The sequence below is a fragment of the Aythya marila genome (assembly GCF_965140915.1).
Source record: "Aythya marila genome assembly, chromosome: 14".
Taxonomy (NCBI): domain Eukaryota; kingdom Metazoa; phylum Chordata; class Aves; order Anseriformes; family Anatidae; genus Aythya; species Aythya marila.
The window spans coordinates 852,989-877,791 of NC_139055.1; the positions used below are offsets into that span (position 1 = coordinate 852,989).

The 24,803-nt window shown below is 40.7% G+C and overlaps 1 protein-coding gene across 1 annotated transcript; it reads left to right on the forward strand.

Moving 5' to 3' along the window:
- Positions 1–767: 767 nt before the first annotated feature.
- On the forward strand, positions 768–22,947 carry ADRA1B (adrenoceptor alpha 1B). Its single transcript, XM_082771266.1, has 2 exons — positions 768–2,370; positions 21,280–22,947. Exons 1-2 carry the CDS (start codon positions 1,398–1,400, stop codon positions 21,840–21,842), a joined length of 1,536 nt encoding a protein of 511 aa, XP_082627392.1. The 5' UTR covers positions 768–1,397; the 3' UTR covers positions 21,843–22,947.
- The last annotated feature ends 1,856 nt before the right edge of the window (positions 22,948–24,803 follow it).

Below are 24,803 nucleotides of genomic sequence, written 5' to 3' on the forward strand. Positions count from 1 at the left end.
TTCAGTTAACCTTCCACTTTTTGTTTTCCATGGTACCAGGCTATAAAGATCTGATATTTCTCCTTACCTGGTGACCAAAAGCTACACAAAATGGAGAAACTACCAGTGCTATAAGATAAATCACTTGTTAGTGATCATGTTCTTTATAGGGTTCTGTAGGTATTTCTAGAGCTACAACAGCTTAACAACAGGCCCTGTCTCCATGATCTCATAGCCCTTGCAAAGATATAAGAAGGCTCATTAGCTTTTTGAGTACATTGAAAAACTCCTAAACACTTTTCACTACCTTCCCTTTAGCTGTGGGTACGGATGCTCAGCTCTTTTCAGGGCTGGGATTCACAATCTACCTGTGCTTGCAAAAGTTATTGAGCTGGAAAAGAGGAGATGAAGCCACAGATGTGGCTGGTATACACAAATATAGAACAAACATAAAGACCTTACTACAGATTTGGGTTCTGATCATCCATTAATAGAAAGGTTACCACTAGAAACAAACTACCTTTCTATGTCATTGTTAAATACTGAATCTAGGAATAAAACAGGGATTTTTGGAACCTACATGTTTCTCCCTAGAAAGTGGGAGATGATTAGTCATGCCATCTCTAACATGGCATGTGATTCACTTTGATTACAAAATAAACCCAAAGACATTTATTTAGTGACTGAAAGGCAAAGGGTGCTAGATCATTTCATACTGAAATTGTTTTTTTCACCATAACACTCTGAGTGTATTTTCCTCAGATTATGAAACTTTTTTTTTTTTTTTTTTTTTTTTTTTTAAAGGCTTCCAATCCAGATTTCTATGTAGCAAACGCTTTAATTGGGGCGGATATATTCCATTTGTTTAGCTTTCAGACTTGGATTTAGAAGTTTTAACTTGAACTGCATTGCCCTCTAGCGCTGCGCCGGGGCTGGCCCCGGTGATGTCAGCAGCAGAGGCAGCGAGAGCGCAGGCAGCCGGCTCATGCAGAGCTGCCTAAGTGCTGACAAACCCTTCCTGGAGACGCATGTCACAGCAGCTAGACAGGGGCATCCTTCCAGCAGGACCACGGATGCACAAGGGAGAACAGTAAACCTGTCTTTTATTTCAGGGACGTCATGATCAAAGCAGCTACTTTGGAGCTCCAGCCAAGCTTCTGCCTGCTAATTTCTGTTTCAACAAGTTGAGAGGAGAAATTAAGCAAGTTTGAACAGCCTATTATTTCTGACAGGCTTCAGAGGAGTTCACATTGGGCAAGTTTTACGTGCTCAAAGCTGACACCTTGCTGGAGAAATGAGTTCTCAATCCAAAGCTGGCTGGGGCATTGCAGTAACTTCTTGGGTAGAGAGGTAACTTTCCACCAAACCCAACCATCTGTGTGCTGTGCACAGGACCCAACCATACCTTGCTATGGAGGATGATTTTAAAGATGAATACCTACTTTGATGAGAAATCCAATTCATCAATACCTGGATATTTGAAAGTTTCTGCATTAAATAGTGGCAACCTTTCTGCGAACAACTCCAATGAGACAACAAGCAACCTGGATTCACCCACCTTGGATATCAGTAGGGCGATAACTGTGGGGCTCATCCTAGGTGCCTTTATACTCTTTGCTATTATAGGTAATATTTTGGTAATTCTCTCTGTTGCTTGCAATAGACATTTAAGAATCCCTACAAATTATTTCATAATTAACCTTGCAATAGCAGATTTGTTGCTGAGTTTTACTGTCCTTCCATTCTCTGCTACATTGGAAATCCTCGGCTACTGGATTTTGGGGAGGATATTTTGTGATATCTGGGCAGCAGTTGATGTGCTGTGCTGTACAGCTTCTATTTTAAGTCTATGTGCAATTTCCATAGACAGATATATAGGAGTACGTTATTCTCTCCAGTATCCAACTTTGGTAACAAGAAGAAGAGCAATTCTAGCTCTCCTAGGTGTCTGGGTCCTTTCCATGGTAATTTCTATTGGGCCTCTTTTGGGCTGGAAAGAACCAGCACCCAAGGACGATAAGGAGTGCCGCATCACTGAAGAACCATTCTACGCTTTGTTCTCTTCCTTGGGGTCCTTTTACATTCCCTTAATTGTCATTCTTGTGATGTACTGCCGGGTCTACATAGTGGCCAAAAGGACTACTAAAAACCTGGAAGCTGGGGTTATGAAAGAGATGTCCAACTCCAAGGAGCTGACTTTACGGATCCATTACAGGAACATTCATGAGGATACATTAAACAGCACGAAATCCAAGGGTCACAATCCCAGGAACTCCTTAGCTTTCAAACTTTTTAAATTCTCTAGAGAAAAGAAGGCAGCCAAGACGCTGGGAATTGTGGTTGGCATGTTTATCTTGTGCTGGCTACCCTTCTTCATTGTTCTGCCGCTAGGTAAGTTGGTATTCACGGGACTGTGGGGAGGGGGAGGAAGAAGGTTAGTTGTTTACTACAAAAATGTCACAGAAAAAAATAAGATGAATGATAAGTAGATATTTTGAGAACTGCAGTGAACACATGAAAGGGAGGGAAGTGAAAGTAATTTAATTCTGATGTTGGCTTTTTTAAAGAAGCTGAAACCTTGCAAAACGTGCAGCCTGCAGAAAGCCTGCTCATCTGTTAGCCCTCCTCACGAGTGCAGCAGATGACATATCAGGGGACAATACCTTCAAAGTTTATATATTAAATACCCTCTAATTGATTGAATTAGCTTTCATAAATATCTTTACAAGATGCTTTAACAAAAATTCTGGATAGGTTTGCAAAAAGTTTCAGCATTGAAATGTTCTTGTTTTAGTTCACTGTTAGATGGTCCAAGTGTAATTCAGAAAGTCTTCTGGCGTTATTAGGTGTTTTAGGTGAAAATGGGCCTGAGCTAATGATGAGATGCAAAACTCCCCTGAGCTTTGGGAAGCTGAAAGAGCTCTAGTTCTCAGTTCAAACTTTATTGATCAAATTCCAAAAGCAAATTGTGAAGCCCACTGATTCTCACAGAAGGGTTCCCTTTGGTTTCAGTAGGTCTTAGTTGAGGCATTTCAGGAGACTATCACATGCATTGTGGTAACCACTCTGTTCACTTCAGCTTCAAAATATTATTAAAGCATTCAGTGTAGCCTTAACAGTGCTCTGCATTCTCAAGTCCTCGGGAAATTTGCTTGTATTGTCTATAATACAGGCGTCAGCTCTGAAATGGAACATTTCAAGACCTGTTAATATTGAATTACTAGCTCTCAAAAATATCTGTCCAAAATTCACTTCTCTGAGACACAGACAATCTGGCAGACTGAATATGGAAAGAGGTGGGGGAAAAAAGGGAGATGAAGCCCTTATTAATGCTCTGTATTCGTGTTTACTTAGTTACCATACCAAAACATTTCTAATTGAGTGGTAAGTGAATACTTCTAGAGACTTGTAGAAAACTAAACTGAGTTCAACTGCATGGTCCTGATGAAGTGTATTAGAATTACGATTTCAGTAAATATGTAATGTCATCTAGACGAGAATCTCTGTTGCAAGACAAATACTGAAGCTACTCCAGAGCAACTTTATCATCTCTAGCTTAGTGTATCTAAAGCTGAAAAATCTTAGTAACTCAAGATCTGTAAAAAGCTAATGCTGAGAATGTGACAAATTCCAAACAGAAGAAAAACTGTGAGCAAAGTTATCTTTTGCTACTGAAGTTTAAGTCCTTGCACTGCCTCTTAAAGAAAGGTTATGACAGAGAACAAGTTTCCAACTATTGCAAAAATACACACCTAAATGAATAGAAACATGTTTTCACCACATACGCTAGCAGCACAACCAGTGGCAGCAGCAGGTATATATCGAGTTGGTCATGATTACTCAATAAAGTACATGTAGGTCAACATCTCCTCCTTGATTTTGAATTATTGAGGGAACTCAGGGGAAAAAAAAAAAAAAAAAGAAGAAAAAAAAAAAAGTCAGCATGAATACAACAGAACCTATCTTTAGCTAGCAGAAGCCAGTACTGTTCCTGATGCTATTCAGCAAACACAGATGCAGACCAGCCCATTAAAAACATTTTGCTCACAGCAGGACAGAACCAACATGAGAAACAAATTTCTTGAAAGAGTCAGTTTCCCCTTAGAGGGAGAAAGTCCTGGGCTTTCCCAGGATGTTTAATGGGTCACTGCTTAATACACCTGAGTGGAGAAGTTATTGCTTGTCACAGTTTGATTTTCTCTCTCATCTCACTTGTGTCCAAGGCTCCAGTGAGGTGATAGGATGCAAGCCACCACTGCAGCAGGCTGCATGCTGGCAGCAGTGCCTGGCAGGCTGAAGGGCTAATGGGCTGCTGTGGGCTCTGACCTGGCACTGCCTGCATGTCTGCAACCCCTAGCACACTCACAACAGAGCTGGGAACTCCTGGTGCCTGTGGTTCAGAAAGAGTTGCTATTGTTAATTAGTATTAGAAGAGTGAAAAAATCATCATCTCAGTATGGCAGTGTAAACTGCTGGCTCTCCTGTTCTCTGTTTAGAAATCATTTCAGGGGGGCAACTCTTTACTGACAGCCTTTTTTCTATGAAAGGGAGGAAATGAAGGTATGCGCAGTATCAAACATAACATCCATGTGAATTTAAATAGCAGGTACCTCCTCTTTGTTTTGCTGACGTGAAATAAGGCTGTTTTTGTTCCTTGTCCCTGATTTCTTTTTCTAAACTCTCCAGAACCTTGTACTTTTTGTGTCTGTGTACCAGTGCAAAGCTCATTAATGGTGTTAGGGATGACTAAAGCATTGCATACTAATGCAGTTGGGGAAAATACCTTTTCCTGACATGCATAATTCAGCTATTCTTAACTGGAGGACTGGGTTGATCAGCGGAGGAGGACTTTTTAAAGAGCTTAATACAGCTGTGTGTTGTATTTTTCATACCAGAAATCTTCTGCTGTGCATCTTGAAGACAAAAACTTAAACAAGAAGCTATTAAGAACCTTTACAAAAAGTCCACAATAGTATAGAATCACTTTCAGTGACAGGCAGAATTCAAAACATATCAATGATTTATGAAACCATAGGCACCCTGGGCTACTCTAATCACAGTCTCCCCACTTGTCAGTGCAGGACTGCAAACTACAATACCTTTTCTGCTTTTGAAACTAGACTAGATATTTACCTTCACTGTACTGGAGGGCTTCTTCCTCAGTCTGTACTTTTCACACCTTATATCTGCAACTTTAATCTAAATCATACCATCATATCCACATCCTTACAACTTGTGCTCCTTGTTTCACTCAGTAATACAATGACTCTGCACAGTGGTGTTAGCAGAGCAGCTCTGGACTTCTGAGGATTTAACCACAAAACATTTGACAAGTCAGTAATCCTCATTTCTTCAGCACCCCAAAACCATGTCTTAATAAATCTGATTATATGTAGCTTTTTTCATGTCAAAAGTGTTCTCAGCTGTTCTGGTTTGCCAGCCAAAATTATACTTCTTCGGTTGTGACACTTTAATATACTCCACAGCTACTCATTTTGATATCCCAGACAAAGGATCACTGCATCAGGTGGCAGATGTATACTGGGAACCGACGTGGTGTTGAAAGCAGGGATATTGCTTGAATAAATATTCCACAAAAAAGGAAAAAAATAATATTAGCACTGACAGTGGTTTTCAAGCAGGAATCAAAAGGCTCTGTGAGGAAAGCTCTGAAAGAAAGTACTGTGTACAGCTACAGGGAGGAATTCGAGCACTGACACTATAATGTGTTGAGCATCATGAAACTATCAGCGCAAAGAATGACCCACAATCTCTTTTTTGTCCAGAGCTGGATGACTGAACCACACTTCCTTTGGTGTTAAGCACCTGATAATGCAGCAAAACTGGTATCAATGAGAATTTAACAGATATCATTTCCAGATAGAAATAGAGCTACGGAATGCCCTTGTTGTGCACATTCATAAATGCTCCATGGCTTTGTAAACTGTCATCTTTGCCACACAAAATTATTTGTGGTACAGCATAAAAAATAAAATGAAGACATATGTGTCTTCAAGACAACTGCTTGTGCCATAAATTCAGTGACCCAGCTTTGAAGAGTAAATATCCTGCTTCTTCAAAATAAATGTTTCTTTTCTTTCCCCTCATACAAATTTGTGTTTGGTTATCAGAACTGTATTAAATATGCACTGCTGAAAAATTGAAAGAAAAATTAAGGATTTTTATCCAAAGACTAGAGCTCAGCAGATATTCAGTAAAATTTCCTCCTTTAAACAAAGATCCAATTTATGCCAATAACTTTATTAAAAAAATTAATCAGAAATGAAAGATCATATGTTTCCCCCTAGCTACTTGGTAAAAGTTTAGTCCCATTCCTGTTAAATGAGGCATCAGACAGAGCTTGCCAGCTCCCAGCTGTAGACCTCACACAATACACAAATGAAAATACACAAAACCCACCACCTCCACTACTTTCACCAAAGCACATGAACTTCCCCAGCCCATTGCTTAACTCTAGTGGAGATCAGCAGTCTTACTTGCTTCCATGCTCGGAACCTAACTGCCCCTACTCCCAGAAAACCTTTCATCTTATCCACTAAAGTCAGAAATAAAATTGTCATATCTTAACTGGCAGTAGGATAAAGTCCCAAGAGCCTCATAATGAAGATACAACTGTTTTGACTATCTTTATATATTAAGTTTTTGAAGCCTCTCTACAGAATAATAAAAAAGAACATAAAAATATTCTGCATGCTACAGGTCAGCCAATACAAAATGATTCTTAAAATAAAATGTTGTTCGAGTACAGTATGTAGATTTATGTTACATCAGGCCAACCTCTGCATCTCTGCACCAAGAATACCAAATTAGGCTGCTCAGTTTCCCATGGGAAACACTTCCAGGCATTAGGTCCACTGCTATCACTGCAAGGCTTCCAGCCTGCTTTGTCTTCCACCTCATTTTTGTCTTGCCTTGTCTTCACCTCACAAAGTAGCTTAACTCTCTAGATTTCTTGTAATGGTCACACAGGACTGGGAAGACTTAATGATACGCATTGCAATCTGACCCTCTGCCCTCTTGTAGGTGCATCTGGTACAACGTCCAATCACACAGGTGACAGCAGGAACCCGTTCCTCCTATTTTCTAGCCAGAAGCCTAAATATGAGCACTTCTTGACCAGTACAGCATGTTTTGCCACAGGGAGAACTAGCTTATTTCAAGGTGATTCATTTTACTACTAAAATAAACTCCCTTAAGCCCTGGTTTGAGCCTTCTGTCCAAAAGTAAATTGCATCCCTGGGATCCCAGTTACCAATTACAGAGCTCTACTTTTTAGAATAAATATGTTTCATCAAAGCAGGTGAAACTCCACAAATTCCAAAGGCTTGGGCACTTCTTATGCAAACTTTCATTTGCAGGTCAGAGGACCAAAGGGCAATCTGAAAGTGTACAGCCTTAGAAAAGTAAATCTGCAAAGCAGTACAGAGAAATGTGAATACAGAAAAATCCACTTGTGATGACTGCTCAATGGCAGGGCATCTTCCTGTCTCAGGTGTGAAAGATGGGATTCTCAAGAACATGACTGCAAGATGACCATAACATAGGAGCATGAACCACACCAGCAGTGGTAATGAAGGAACAAAGTCCTGCTACTACTTCCATCAAACCATGTCTGCCCCTAGAAAAAAAATGTTGTGGCTAAACACCAGAGACTCTTAATGGAGATAGCAGAAAAAGATACTGCAGTTTCCAGGCCCACAAAACAGACCCAGTAGTGTTCTTTATTGAATCAGAAAGTTCCAAGGCAAAAAAAAAAAAATCAGGACAGAGCCACTGGACAGCAAGAGGATATCTCAAAACTATTGAAATCAAAGACAGGAGAGAAGTGAGAATTTGAGAGGGAACACTGCTTTGAGCATCCAGCAAGGCAGTGGACACAAGGTTCTTGTGCTATGGGCTTTTGCAAACACATGCCATTGATCAGGTTAGTAGTCATGATGATGATGAAAGGACTGAGTAAATAAATACATGTGCATACAGTGCTAAAGCATCAAGGCCATACCACAGGATATCAGTTGTATGCTCTTTAGTGCACCTATCTGTGAAATACAGACATGAACAAAAAATTCATCTTTTTTTAGTATCTTCACTAAAGTCCTGCTCCATCATCCACTGCAAGATTTAGAGCTATTTTGATGGGCTTTCATGTGATACCTAGAAATTGAAAAGCAGTAATAATCAGTCTCTAAGTTGTAAAGGAGAAAATATAATGGAAGTTCATACAGCATCTTTGTAGCAGTGTTATTCAATTCCCTGCTAGAGTCCTATTGTTTACCAGTGATGTCCAAGACAGATTGCCTCAGCTGTGTCAGAACTGAGAAGAGGAGAAAAAGACACCGAAGCATGCCCAGTAATTGAAGATATTTAAGTATAATAAATGAAATGTCAGCAGACTTAGATTAGCTTTTCTAGACTCCTTTAATCAGCTAATCCTTTGCAAAACAAGCATAAGCTCAGCCCATATTCTTTCTAGTTAGCAAGCTGCTGAAGTCTGTAACTCTTCAGGACAAAATAATAACAATATTCTATTTCTGTCCCTACCTACTGTCAGTTTTAGAGTGCTGAAAAAGATTCTTCCTAAACTTGTTCTTGATTTTACCATACTTTTGTAATGGCAACACAGTTTACAAAAGTATATTCTCTCTGTGGTGTACGCCATCATAGGCATTCTGGACAGAGAAGCGGTAGCTATACCTATTAACAAAGATGTTCAGAGTTTGTGTCAAAACTCTAAGCACTTCATGGATTTTTCTATATCTCATGTATTTTCCAGATCTCACTCATATCTCTGTATTTTGTTATTGAAGACATACTCAGAATTTTTGTTAACATAACAGCTACAGATAGGGCATGAAAAACCTCAGCTCTGTTGCATTTTTATTTAGTTACGCATCCTAAGGCAATCCACAGACACACCAATGTACTCCAAAGCCACATACAAATTGCTCACCATCATTACCAGTTTGCAGTTAGTGGTTTTAACTATCTTCCCTTTCATTTTCTTTATTGAATTTTATTCTACTGATTTTGGATGCTCTTCCTAGTTCTCAAGATCTTTTTTTCACTGTTATGCTGACTCTGTTCTCCAGAAGGTCTGCAGTCCCATTGGCTCTTATTTTTATAACCATTCTCTCTACTTCATCCTCTGATGTTTGTAAACTGTGGGGTTTCTTTCCTATATCCAGTGGAATGTAAACAAACACTGAATGCTGGAAGGAAAGAAATCAGAAGCTTGAGAAATCCAATTAGCTTTAAAATCTTGGCATGCCAACTTGGCCAAGCATGTGGTAAAAAGGACCACAGAAAGCTTAAATAAAAGACTAACATCCTTTCTGCATTCTGTAAACTTATAATAAGCCTGGTCAGAGGCAGCTTATTAGTTTTATAGAGAGAGTTTTACTAGCTATATAGATGTAGCACTCGAAGCTTCCCTGTTCATTAAGCAGCCATAACTCAGCTGCTACCAACAGGTATGGCTACAGCAGGAATTGCAGCGGGAACTGCAGGGGAGAGGTGGAGGTTCCTGGCCAGGCCATCAGCAGTCATCTACTGCCTAACACCAAGAAAAGGCTCTTTTCAGAGCAATGATGATTTCCAGCATAAAACGAGTTTCTTGCATTTCATTTTTTGCGAAATGTTGTCTTCTTGAGAACAGGCTGAGAGACGGGGTTTGATATCGCTGATGCTTCCTGCTTTTAATGTTTCAGGACTCGCTATCATTTTGCAATGCTTTCAACACTACAGCAATTTTTAAAACACTGGAATTTTCTCCTACGGAGAACATTGAAAAGGTCAGATTTAACTCTGGTTGGAAAGGCTCCATGCTGCAATAAAATATAATAGTCATCTGGGCTGAATGAAGGAGGATTATGTTTGCCTTCCCGGGATACCTTAACCATTTACATTTGACCAGATTCTATAAGAAAACTTCCAAATACTTATTAGCAAATTCTCTGCCTACTTCTCCTTTGTAGTATACAGACAAGATGGTGGCGTTCTCTCCAGAATACCTCCATTCAGCAGTACAAGTTTTAAATTTTCTACTTGTTATTAATAGGCGCAAGTAGTTTCAAATTTTATGTCTTGTTTTAAAGATTAAGACGATGGTGGAAACCAGTGCAGTGAGGCTCTCTTTCTACATGGTTATTGTTTCACAACATATTTTATTGTAGCTGGTTTGCTATTACTGGAATATCAAGTGACACACAGCACAGCACTGAACTCCAGACCATTCTGTTTCAGTAAAAACAAATGCTGTATTTGTTCCAGTAAACAACAACATCCACTCACCCTAGGCTGTCTCACAGCTAAGCAGAACCAGATTTAAAGTTTTTGAAATATGAATTTTTGTAAGTGGTAGAAAACATATCATGTGACAACCCAAAATTATTCATAGAGATTTCTTATCCTTAAATCTAGGAAATTCATGGTGGTACTTCTCCTCAAACGTCCAACCATTATCTAATCTAATTATCAAATACTTCATTCTGAATACAACTGATAATTCTGGGTAATTTATAGACTTAATTGCTATCAAATACACAACTTATATTAAAAATGGATGTTTAATTAATAGAAAAGCAATTATCACAATAGAAAGTGGTTTGAAAATAGATGAGCCATTGGAGTTAAGAACTGAACAAGACATGAGAGGAGAAGGAATTATTTAAAATGAAAACAAAGAAACAAATAACTGGGAAGTGAATACACCAAGGTGGGGAAAGAAAAAAAAAAAGCAGAGGTATTAAAGAGAAGGCAGACAGTAAAGGAGAATGTGCTTAATTTTGGATTAATTAACCATCAATAGTGTAAAATGTTGCTTCCACTAGGTACAAATAATAAATACATGGCACTCTTGAAAATCCACACTCACAGAATACCCTCGCCTATGAAGATGACTCAGATGAATATAACACAGGATGTAAAACTATTCAGATGTCCCTATCAGATGCAAGCTGGCAGCACGTTGGGCTGTATCAGCAGGAACAGAGCCAGGAGATGGAGGGAGGTGATTGTGCCCTTTTAATTTAACACTCATTAGAGCATGTCTGCAACAGGGCTTCCATGCAGAAAGCTGTGTTACAGGGAAGACAATAACCTGAAGCGAGTCCAGTGGAGGTGACCAAGGATGTTGGAGCCTGGAGCACATTGTGTGAGGAGAGGCTGAAGGGACAGGGCTTCTTCAGCCTGGAGCAGGGAGGGCTTCAGGGGACCTAAGGAAGCATCAACTTCTTGATTTTTTGGTCTAAAGTATAAATATATGTATACTCCTTGCATGAAGGATGAAGGAAGGAGATAAAACCACAGCAGAACCCAGGGATATTTCATAGATGACTATCTGGTGTCACAAACAACTGTTGGTCATTTATCCACACGGTTTATTTCCTCTGCGTGGCTGGAAATAGCTCACAGAGCACAATGGCACAGAAAGATCAGAAGTGATTGTGAAAGTTTTGTTTAACTCATAAACATTACCTTATTATATCTTACTTTTAAGGCTTAAACTCCAGCTAATTACTGTAGTACGTGGTCACCTTCCACACAACTGGAGCATGTTTTGTCCCTTTTCCTGGAAGGAACTGGTGGGGTGGGAGTGCTTGGTGAGTTGGTTGCATTGACTGGTCTAATTTTGATGCTAAGCTCTTTCTTTCATAAAGTGGAAGTGGAAACTCAAACATGTCCTGTGTACTACTCTTTCATCAAGAACCTCACCAACTATTACATTAAGGATCCTTAAATAGAAAGTCTTAACTTTCCCACCCTCCTTTCTGTACGAATATAGCAGTACGAATATAGGAGAGAGGCAGCAATGAAGCAGATATTTAGATAGATGAAAAGTAACAGAAAAGGAAAAAATATGAGAGACCAGTGTGTGGTAGTATTTATTTACACGTGTGTATATGTTTCACCTCTGTAGAGGGCAACATCAAAACTTCCTTCAGTGATGAGTTTTTTTAATTAAAAGGATTGGGATTAAGGCAGTCCAGAAGATTTTCCTGCTGCTCACCCTGATAATTTAGGGATTGTTCCAAACTCCACTGAAGCCTTTACGAGCCTTTACAAAGGCTTTCAAGTACTCCCACTGACTCCAGTGGACTCTGAATGTTAATAGCTCAGTGATGTTCTGGCCAGTAACTCTGCAGAATGCATGAATACCACTGACATGCCAAATTGTTTCCCACGACATCCCCTAATCTCATTGAGGGTGCTTTACTTACCTTCAGTGTAATAAAACATTCATTATAAAAAAGTCAGACCCTAAATGAAATTACCTTTTACTAAATGAAATATTTCTTAATTCCTTTTCATGATATTTGCTGTTGCTCAGTGTGTTTCCAGACCAAATAGCTCTGTCAAGTATGGTGAGCACAGCTTGTTAAATTAATGGTCAAAATACAATAAAACCTGATCAAGTTGATTGAGTTTCTAAAATATTTCCTGTTCTGCAATTTTGCTGGATGCAGGCTTTGCAAAAACTTCAGTGGTGTAAAAGGTGCAATCAGAGGTTAGTTTATGGTGCTACGTTTAATTTATCACAGGGTTTCGCTCATCAAAATAAGAGGGAAGAGAATACACATTCCCTTTGAGTGAAGCTGTTAAACATGAAGCATCAGGAAAGAGATTTTGAGCAAGGGAGACACTCTGGCTACTCACCTCACAAATAAATCACCCAGAAGATAATAATAAGCAACATTTTTCAGCCATTTTGAAAAGCAATCTAAATCAGTACAGGGAAATATTTAATCTGTTTATCAGGCTGTGATGGGAAAATAGTTGGAGATTAGGGGAGGAAATATTAGTTTGATATTTAGAGAGAGTATGTGGTAGGCTTAGCTTTATCATTTTATCAAGGTACCAAAATAGCCCCCTGTTGTTTTCTCCTGACAGGTTAATTATGAGGTAAAGCCAGTGTTCAGTTAAATAAAAGGTATTGTTGTTAATTCCAAGAACAAGGTAGGGAAACGGGTAATGTTAAAAATATTCAAGCTCATCAAAATATTTTTCATATCTTTACATGGTGAAAGGCAGTGGTGCTTTGTATAATAGTCACCAAATTAACCCATATTTAGAAGCACATGGCACGTATAGTGACTTCCAACTAAACCACCTTCTGGATAATTCAGAACATCTTTTCTTCTCTCTGTGTAGAGAATTCAGGCTGGGATTCCAACCAGTAAGGAAGGACTGAATACAAAAAACTCAAACTTTCCAAAGCCTTGAAGAAAATAAATGCTCAAATTAATATTGGACTTGGACATTCCATTTTTCTAACAGTTAATCCTCAGCCTAAATAGTGGTTATATTTACCAACGGGATCTAAGACTTCAGTGTCAGTGGGATTCCAGTACTGCAGATGTAAAACTCTGCTGGGTTGCCAAAACTTAAGCCATAAAGTTTTCCTGATGAACAGTTATAGCCTGCAGAGCTAATCAGAGAAAGCAGGACTAGAAGGGATCTGAAGAGGTCATGCAGGGCATCCTCCAACCCAAAGGCTGGATCAGCCATACATAAATCAGGAGATGCGTGTCTGCTCTGTTTTTAAGAGCCTCCAGGGCTGGATTTTTACACCCTTCTAAGGCAGTATGTTCCCGAACTTTCCTGTCTTGGTAGACTGAAAGTGTTTCCCAAGCTGTACTCTTGATTTGCCTTGCTGCAATTTGAATCACTGCGCTCACTATGGACATGGAAAAAAATAATAATTTAATTCCTCCTTGTATATAAGTTTTATGCTGTTAAATACTAATTGTTGAGTCTCTTCTCAGCTCTTTTTATTCACTATGATGTATCTCAAAATTACTATATTTCATAGCATTTGTAGGTTTTACTAGTGGTCCTCTTTGTTAGCCAAGGATTCCTTCATAGGTGGGGCTTTGCTAAGGTCATGTAGCAATTGCATACAACCCCTGTACAGCCAGAGATGGGGATTAACTAGTTTCTGTTGATCTCAGGAAATACTCCTGAATTCTGCTTTTTCTTTGGGTGGTGGCAAAGGTAGCAGGAGTCACCAACACACTGTTTGAATGCACTGTACTGCCCACCGTGTGTTCTAGCAGATAAGAGTTGTGCCAGATCTCATGGTTTCATTCCTGGTAAAACAAAAACTTTCTTCCTGGTGAAAATTATTTAGCACATGACCTTCAGCTGATTGCTTTTACCTTCCTCCAGCTCTTATTTCCCACTGGTAAAATCAGGAGGATGGTATAAAGGCAGGATGATTGACAGATGAAAAGTGCTACTTGACAGCAAGTGAGGTATGCTCCCATATGTGAACTTATTCTCACGTGTATTACAGTGACCTTGCTTATTGCTACAGCCTTCTTGGAATAATTGCCTTCCACCTGGTTTTTGAAAACCTAGGAAGTAAAAGTGCATTATACGGTAGACAAAATTCATAGATAAAATTCTTCTCCCTTCATGGCAGTGTACATATATACACACACACATATATACAAGGAAGAGTAGAAGAATGATGTAGAATTCTGTCAAGCTTTAATGTAAATAAAAGAAACAAGACATTAACAGATCAGTATATAAAACAGCTTTTTAATCAAATTAATATTCCTTGTTCAGAAAAGCATATTTCTTCCTTGCCTTCTTGTGAAAACAACACAATAGCTTCTGTATAATTTAAACAAGCAGTATTTACATTTTTCATGGTTCTGCAAACAGCACAAAGTGGAGAACAAAGTAGTCATTAATGATCGTTAACTCCTTGAATTTTTTTCCCAAATTTCTTAGTTTCAGAACTTTTCTACTATTGTAACTAAATTCTGATGCTTATTTTTAAATTATACCACCACACAACTTTCCTAACTAACGTATTTCCAAGTTTTCTTGTTCATGACTCATCTAGGGTCACAATAGCTTTTAAAAAATCGATCGGGGCTTAGTAATTTTTCAAGAATCAGGACAGAACACAAGGTGCCTCTGTCACTCAGGGTCGTTATGAGGAAGTTCTCTACACTTCTGTGTTGCTGCCCTTTAATATAAAAGAGCTTTGAAAATGCTTGCTGCAGCTGCTGAAAATAGCCTGCTGTCATTTTTTTTCAAATGACATTTGAAAAACAGATTATTGTAAAAGACAGACATAAGCTCCTTACTTTTTTTTTTTACTTTTTTTTTTTTTTTTTAAAAACGGAACACATATTTCTTCCAGCAGTTTACGAAGATTAAGCTTTTTTCAGCACTCAGCTTTTTACATTTTTCCCTACTTGGTCTCTTAGTTTTTACAGTACGTGGTTATATTTGGTTCATGTGTGATACTGATTACACAAGTATAACCCAGTTGTCTGCATTGGTTCCCAGTTTTCCTCGATAGCTTAGCTTATTTTATTTGCCCTTAGGGAATTCCACAAAATTTTTCAGTAAATATTCTTAATAATATTTTATTTTATTGAAAGCTATACAACAGCATTTACTATGTCCATATTTAACCTGCCTAAAAAATACTTAAGTCTGGTAGAGGAATGTCCCATAGATTTTCAATTATTAGAGTATAAGAGAAAGGCAAACCAACTGATCTGGAAAAAGTCACCACTGTCCATTCAAAATTTACACATAAGAAAAAAATGGAAGCTCTTCAGCCACTTCATGAAGTTTACTGGGTTTTAAGAGTTAAAAATTATTTACATTTTAGGGGAGCTCCAGAAAACAATTTAAGAAATTTATCAGGATGAGCTCCATTAAGTTCCTTGGTGTACATAATTATATTTTTTACTTGTTTTGTACAGTCACAAAGCTTTTCTCTAAATCGAAGATAAAACATTAATTTTTTACAAAATGAATCCTGAAAAGGTTTGCAACTGTGCATGTGGGAAATTTTGGAAGATCTTCCTTATGTTGGTTGCAGTTTTTAACTTGGATCAACTTTTTCTAAAGCTTTATAAGAATCTGATATTAATTTATTGGCTTATTTGGTGCAATCACATGAATTGTTTCTGGATCTTTCATCAAATAGTATTTAACACTAACAATACACAGTTTAAGTGCTTGCATCGCTTTGATTAACTGACTGGAAATTTATCAGCCATAACTCATAGTTTCTCCAGTATTTCTCATGTTCTCCTTAGTACTTTCTGCAGTATCAATCAGCGCAGATATAGGATCTCAAACAAATGGAGAGAAGACGCATGTCAAACCCTGTACATCATTAGCAGTAACAAAGCAAGAAGGGATGTGAATTTAACTTACAAAAGTCTTGCACGTGATATAAAAACCAAGTGTAGGAGTTATGAAAGAAGTACTATAAACGTTGCAATTTAAAACTTCCATTTTAACCTTAAGGGGTGACATGATGCTTAGCTCCAAGGTCATAGGCAGAGATAGTGTTAAGCAGCAGCATTCCCGTACACAACCGGGGAAAAAAACTATTATTCTGGATCCACAGGATCTGTTACCCAGGTGGGAGGAGGGAAACAGACTCTCCAGAGAGTCAATGCCATTTTAGTACCTTATTTTCTGAGCCAGCTCAGGGACTAGTTGACACACTGAGGACAGCAGATGTGTGAGGAACAACATGTACTTACCTGGCTTCCTTGTGAGCAAAGGAGACTCGGACCCCTATAGTCAGGACCTGGGCAGAATTGCCCTCTGTATGTCACAGTATCCGCAGTGACATGTAAGAGTTATTTACCCAAGTAGCTGGGAAATGCTTTTGCATAGTTTTCAGGCACTAGCCATGGCCTCTACATTGCTATGAGACATGGGAAACATGCCTAGAATCACACTCCTCCCCACTAAGGCATCCTGACAGTCACAACTGACTCAGCTGCTTTCACAGCCCAGGGAATCTGAAACTACTCTAGCGTATGTGTTGCACTTCTCAGAGATATGACACTCGGGTTTGAGCATCATCTTCCACTTGAAAAACCTCTACAAATCAAATTCCACTTCTTGAAAGGAGGCTTCTCCCCTGAACCCCTGCTCTGTGATTACTTTACCAGACACAAAGGTATTTTCCCAGATGGATAACTACTGAATGTCTGCTCTGCTTTAAAAAAAATCAGACATTCTTTTATAGAGCTCCAATTGCTAAATATAGTTGATCAGTTAAATGCTTTTAATGCTAGAAGTACGTGAAGTGGATTTCCCAGTATGTGTTTTTCATTTGGGCAGCTTCTGTAGATAAACTATTTGGTCATGAACAAAAGAGGAAATAAAGTAATCTCTTTGTTTGGGTTACATCATTTTTATGATTGGCTGAGATATATGACCTACCACAATTAACTTCTGGTTTCAAGAGGTTTGTACCCCTCTAATAATCTAGTGTGGCAATGTTTATGAGCTTCACAAGAATGTATAAGAATTAGAATCATAGAATCATAGAATATCCTGAGTTGGAAGGGACCCATAAGGATCATCAAGTCCAACTCTTGACACCGCACAGGTCTACCCAAAAGTTCAGACCATGTGCCTAAGTTCACAGTCCAATCTCTTCTTAAATTCAGACAGGCTCGGTGCAGTGACCACTTCCCTGGGGAGCCTGTTCCAGTGTGCAACCACCCTCTCTGTGAAGAACCCCCTCCTGACGTCCAGCCTAAATTTCCCCTGCCTCAGCTTAACCCCGTTCCCGCGGGTCCTGTCACTAGTGTTAATGGAGAAAAGGTCTCCTGCCTCTTGACAACCCCTTACGAGGAAGTTGTAGACTGTGATGAGGTCTCCCCTCAGCCTCCTCTTCTCCAGGCTGAACAGGCCCAGTGACCTCAGCCGTTCTTCGTACGTCTTCCCCTCAAGGCCTTTCACCATCTTCGTAGCCCTCCTCTGGACACTCTCCAACAGTTTCATGTCCTTTTTATACTGTGGTGCCCAGAACTGCACACAGTACTCGAGGTGAGGCCGCACCAGCGCAGAGTAGAGCGGGACAATCACCTCCCTTGACCTACTAGCGATGCCGTGCTTGATGCACCCCAGGACACGATTGGCCCTCCTGGCTGCCAGGGCACATTGCTGGCTCATATTCAACTTGCTGTCTACCACGACCCCCAGATCCCTCTCTTCTAGGCTGCTCTCCAGTGTCTCATCGCCCAGTCTGTACGTGCAGCCAGGGTTTCCCCGTCCCAGGTGCAGGACCCGGCACTTGCTCTTATTGAACTTCATGCGGTTGGTGATTGCCCAGCTCTCCAACCTGTCCAGATCCCTCTGTAAGGCCTTTACGCCCTCATTTGAGTCCACAACTCCTCCAAGTTTGGTGTCATCAGCAAACTTGCTCAAAATACCCTCTATTCCTACATCCAGATCGTTTATAAAAATATTGAAAAGTACCGGCCCTAAAATGGAGCCTTGAGGGACCCCACTGGTGACCGCCCGCCAGCCTGACGCAGCCCCATTTACCATAACCCTTTGGGCCCTGCCCGTTAGCCAATTGCTCACCCATCGTATGATGTTTTTATTTAGCTGTATGGTGGACATTTTGTCCAGTAGGATCCTATGGGAAACCGTGTCAAAAGCCTTGCTGAAGTCCAAAAAAATCACATCAGCTGGTTTCCCTTGGTCCACCATACGGGTGATCTTATCATAAAAGGAAATCAGGTTAGTTAGGCAGGACCTACCCTTCACAAACCCATGCTGGCTGGGACCAATGACTGCTTTGTCCCCCAGGTGCGCCTCAATAAGTCCGAGAACCAACTTCTCCATGATTTTACCAGGCACTGACGTGAGACTGACAGGCCTGTAATTGCTAGGGTCTTCTTTCTGACCCTTCTTGAAAATTGGCACAACATTTGCCAGCTTCCAGTCTACTGGGACCTCTCCAAATTCCCAGGATCGTTGAAAAATAATTGAAAGAGGTTCCGCGATGACATCCGCCAGCTCTTTCAGCACCCGGGGATGAATCCCATCCAGACCCATGGACTTGTAGGGATCCAGGTGGAGTAGCAAATCCCGCACACGTTCAGGGTCAGTTGGGAGTTTGTCATCCCCACCGTCCCGGTCCTTCAGCTCAGGGCACCCTGGGTCCCGAAGCCCATCATCGGCATTGAAGACAGAGGCAAAGAAGGCGTTAAGCATCTCTGCTTTGCCTATGTCATCGTCTGTGAGGAGACCTTCCCTATCAAGGAGCGGCCCTATGTATTCTTTAGTTCTCCTTTTTCCATTTACATATCTAAAAAAACCCTTTTTATTTTCTCTCACAGACACAGCCAGCTTCAACTCTAGCTGTGCTTTGGCCACTCGAACTTTCTCCCTACAAACACGAACAGCATCCCTGTATTCTTTCCATGACGCCTGGCCCTCCTTCCAGTAGCGAAACACTCTCTGTTTCCGCCTAATCTCCATTAGAATGTTCCTGGTCAGCCACGCCGGCCTCCTGCCCCGCCTGCCTGACTTGCGATATTTTGGAATTGCCTGATCTTGTGCTTCTAGGAGGCATCGCTTAAAGAGTGACCAGCACTGGTGGACATCGAGGCCTTCAAGAGCAGTTTCCCAGGGGACCTTACTGACTAGTTCCCTGAGCAGCCTGAAGTCCGCTTTCCCCATATCTAGGGATGAGGTTTTGGTGGCACTTTTCCTTCTGTCACCATAAATTTTGAACTCAACCACTTCATGGTCGCTATGACCGAGCCGGCCACCAATCACCACATCTCCCACCAGACCCTCTCTGTTTTCTAGCAACAGGTCTAGGAGGGCACCTTTCCTAGTTGGCTCCGTTAGCACCTGTACCAAGAAGTTATCATCTAGGTGCTTCATGAACCTCCTGGACTTGCTCGTGTCAGCCGTGTGGCACTCCCAGTTAACGTCCGGCAAGTTGAAGTCCCCCATAAGGACAAGGGGAGTTAATCTCGAGGCCTCTCTTAGTTCTGTAAAGAATAATTTATCGGCGCTATCGTCCTGGCCAGGCGGTCTGTCATAGACTCCCACAACGACATCCCCTTTATTCGTTTGTCCCTTGATCCTTACCCAGAGGCTCTCAACTTTGCCATTGCCGACCTGAAGTTCCACACAGTCCAGCCCCTGCTTCACATACATCGCCACCCCACCACCTCGCCTACCCTGCCTGTCCCTCCTGAAGAGCCTGTAACCATCTATCTCAACACCCCAGTCACAGGACTCATCCCACCAGGTTTCGCTTATGCCGATGATGTCGTAGTTGCAGGACTGGGCCAGGACTTCTAGCTCATCTATTTTATTCCTCATACTGCGTGCGTTTGTGTAAAAGCATTTCAAGTGCGTCTCCTTACACTCAGCACCTTGTGGATCTGACCGAAGGACCTCACTGGCACACAGCCCCTCTGATTCTAGCGTACCATCCCTTAGGTCTTCACCGGCGCGCCTGGTTTTAGCCCCTTCCCCCTTCGACTCTAGTTTAAAGCCCTATCTATCAGCCCTGCCAACTCCTGACCAAAGATCCTTACCCCTCTCCGAGAGAGGTGCATCCCATCCGGTGCCATCAGGCCCGGTGTAGCGTAGACCTTCCCATGATCAAAGAAACCAAAATTCTGCCGGTCACACCAGTCTCGAAGCCACGAGTTTATGTGAACAGTACGTCTTTCAGCTTCGATCCCCCCTATCGGAAGGACAAACACCACCTGCGCCCCTGATCCTCTAAGTAGTCGCCCCAAATCCCTAAAGTCTCTTTTGATCGCCTTCGGACTTCTCGTTGCTACTTCATTGCTACCAGCCTGAAAGACCAGTAGCGGGTAGTAGTCAGTGGGCCGTACCAGGCGCTTGACTTTCTTGGCAAAGTCTCTCACCCGAGCCCCAGGGAGGCAACAGACTTCTCTGCGGGTTGGGTCCGGTCGGCATATCGGTCCCTCTGTCCCTTTCAGAAGGGAGCCCCCCATAACAATAGCCCTTCTTTCTTTTTTGAAGGATGATGTGGCAATGCGACGTGTAGGTCGCATTGTCTTAGGCGTAAGGTACATCTGGGCACATATATTCCCAGAAGCCTGGGAATATTTAGATCTTTTTCTTCAAAAGGTGATAGTTAATAGCTCTTTGCAGAAGGCATGACCCTGTTCTATGTGTGCATCATACAGCAGCTCAAACAATGAACATTTTGTGTCTTTCACCGGTATTTTATTTTAATTCTACACAACTCTTTATTTTAATTCTACATTAAATACATGCTCCTTTATATTTTGGATGGTGGATAAAGCAGTTCCTTGTTAGCTTTTAAAATAATACAAATAGCATGTTATTACTAAAAGACCAAAAATGAAAGCTGCATGCATTAAAGATGTTTAACAAATAGATTCTAACAGTGATCCGATGGGACATTTACCTTTCCTAAAACAGACAAACCATTTATCTCACATATTGTCTCTGCTTGTTTCTTCTGAACAGGCTCTCTGTTTTCAGCTCTGAAGCCCCCTGAAACAATCTTCAAGGTGATTTTTTGGCTTGGCTACTTTAACAGCTGCTTGAATCCAATCATCTACCCTTGCTCAAGCAAAGAGTTCAAGAGGGCTTTCATACAGATCCTAAAATGTCAGTGCCACCGTCGAAAGCAGTTGGGGTGGTGGGCCTACAGCTACAGAAACTGGAATCGGTGCTCCTTTGAACACCCTAGGAAGGACTCTCTGGAAGACAGTGGGAGTTTCTTAAGTGGCAGTCAAAGGACATTATCTTCAGCATCTCCCAGCCCTGGCTACCTGAGCAAAATTACTCACCCACATATGGAAATGTGCACATTCCAGGAATGGAAAAACTCCAGCTCATTCCTGAGCCCCTTACAAGAAAGCAGCAGGCAAAAGGATCCATACCAGTTCTTCACCTTCAATCCCTTACCAGAGCACAACGGACACATTGCTGCTAGCAGCCAAGCTTCCAGCCTCGGGGTCCCTGAGGCTATCTGTGACACACTGAATGGTAAAACTGACTGCAAAGCAAACAGGATGCTGGACTGATCAGATTCTGAACCGTCTTCGCAGTCTCAGGTCTCTTCATATGCTACCTGTTTGACATTTAGCCCTGGTGAAGAGAGACCTTTGCACAATTCCCCAGCATGTTATTAGAAGGAAGCCAGCAAGGAACAGGGAGATTAATGTCACAAGAGTGGCAAAGTCTAGGGGCTAACCGTATTCCCAGTTAATTGCCAAAGAGGCTACTGAAGCAAGCACAGAATGCATGGAAGGAGCTGGATAAACCCAGGGAAGTGCACAGGCAATTATTTAGCTATTGTGGAAGTGCTGTAGAACAGCCAAACACACATGTATATATAAAAAAAAGTATAAATACGAGATTGGGCAGGGGAAATGTGTATGAAAGTGTGTGTATACACGTGTGCTAGCTGCATGTTTGGATGCCTGAGAGTGGAAGTGAGCAACGCAGCTGTGTAGTGTTGTTTGTACCTCTCCAGGATACTAGTTGCCACTGATTTTGCCTGTAAAAATCTTACTGTTGTACTTCACTGTACATTTGCACTTTAGAAATGGAAGACAATGTCTTAATTAAAGATTAATTTCGCAACAATTTAAGCACTTGCACATATCACTATAGAACTGGAATTTGGCCAAGTTCCCTCACCACAATGCTAAATCCAAAATAAAACACTCGTGGCAGTTAAATTTACCATTGTAACTCCTAGGATGTTCTTGAATCTCTCTAGAGTTGCTTCCCTGCCATTCCCTTCTATCAACAGTTGTGAACTCCTCTATCCTTCACCGCGTTCTTTTTTGTAAGTTTGAAGATACCACCAATGATAAGAGCTCAGAATCTACATGTCAGCACATCAGTAACTGTCCTGAAAAACGTACAGGCTACCAGAAGATCTGATTTCTAAAAGCAACACTTGTAAATCCTTCCCTCATAAACAGTGTGGTAAACTCAGCACAAAAGAGCACTGACCACTGGAGGCCCAAAACCCGGCTTTAAAACAAATGTGCTGAGCCCTTGGTTCTTTCAGCACAGTTGGAAAACAGCACCGCTCTCTTAGAGGATTTTAATTTGCCACTTAGGTAAGAAAAGAAGGTATAGAAACAATGCAGTATTATAAGAGTTTCACTGCCATTAATAGTTTTGTGCTCAATAATACAATACTGTAACATAATTCCCAAGAATATCATCTATGACATTTTAGGTCATATTTGGAATTTATTTTTGTCTCTTGCAACTAAATGTCAATCATGAACCTAATGACTGATTATTTATTTATTTATTTATTTTATTTGAAGTGGTATAAACCATGAAAATTGGCATTTACTCCTTCCTCCAACTGAGACTTTCCCCCTTTGGAATTTTAGTGACATTTTTAAAGCCTGAAACAGAGAATGAACCATAAACAGATGTACTTAAAACACCCAGGGACAGTGGAACAATGCTAGGTCCCAAGGGAGAGCCATTTTATTTTGTTTCCTTAAACGTGTATTCTCAAATTAAGTTGACAGGAATGGATGTGGCTTGTGGTTAGATTAAATATATCCCAGCTCGCTGAGCAAAGATAGGAAAGTCATGTTCCAAGGTCTTCCCACGGTCATATGTTATAGTGAGAACCATAGAAGTACATTTGGAGTCTTACCCTGATCCCACTGTAGTTATGGCATTATATAATGGCAAATAATGCCATTTTGATTGTAGGGAAGGCTGTAATTTCCTCTTTACAGGATAATGCTTATGAAATTTTAAAGTACTGTAAGACAGATAAACAGATTCTTGTTCACATATCGAGGTTCCCATAAAGAATATTTTATGATATACTAGTATGGAGTTATCATCTTTGAGCCTCTACATGGGAGAGAACTGTATTTTTAATATCTGCTATAATTTTTGAAGGGAACCCACAGAAGTCCTTAAAAGTTACTGTTAATTGAAAATAAATTTGCATAACCACCTGACAGCACAATTCAGCTAAATTTATGTATCATCCCTGCACATTTTTTATATATAATATTACAAAACCTGCAAGGAAAGTTCCCATACCTTTTTTTTTTTTTTTTTTTTTTTTTTAATTTACAAAAAGCAAGTCTCTGTTATTTTAGCACTGAAAAGACAGCTTTCCCTGAATACTGTAACTGATCAGGAAGAAAAGATATGCATCAACACCATGCTCATCCATGCCATTTACAATAGCCAGTGCCCCTAATCTTATGAATCATAGGCCAAAATCCTCAGAGTGCCAAAAACCCCAAGACACGTGTCCTATAAGACTTAGAGAATGGAGAAGAGAAGGCATTCACAGGCAGACTGTAATATTTTTCCCAAAAGATCTACTGTTCTTCTAAAGGTTTGGGCTGGGAAGGCTACTGGGCTCTGCTGGAACAGTAATATGGACTCATCTATCCCTGCTACTATGCTTGCTCTCATAGCCAGCTACAGCACCACTGATCTTCACATCATAAAGTTTTACGTAGCATCAGAGGCATATTTGAACTGCATGCAAAATGTATGAGGCCCAAGAGCCACAAGACCTCTCCCCTGCAGTGCTTCCCTTTCTCAAGCCCAAGCCCACCAAGTATATTAAGACCATCCTGCCTGGGGACATGAGGAAGTTATACTGCTTTGACAAGAAACAGGAAACTAAGGGAAGGGGCTTTTGGAATCTCTAATACTAGGGAAAACAAGAAAGTGAAGAAAGTTTATTGAAGTTGGAAATAATCATAGGCAATCGAAACAAATATGTTCTGTTATCTCTAAGACAGATATTTCCATCAGATTCATTTTTCTTAGTATATTCATTAGGCCACATCCTACGATGATCCTAAGGGATCATCTCCAAAACGCATTTCTCTTCTGGAAGATTTTTTTCCAGGTCACAAACGTATCGCGCCCATGCCAGGCTCTCCACAGCCATGCATAACATTACATGATATTTCCATAACTAATAGACCACTGTTCATCTTCAAAGTTCTTTACCTTTCACCTCATCAATT

Coding starts and splice junctions, on each gene's coding strand:
- ADRA1B (XM_082771266.1), top strand. CDS start 1,398: ATGATTTTAAAGATGAATACCTACTTTGATGAGAAATCCAATTCATCA. Junction 2,371..21,279: donor CTTCATTGTTCTGCCGCTAG/GTAAGTTGGTAT, acceptor TCTTCTGAACAG/GCTCTCTGTTTTCAGCTCTG.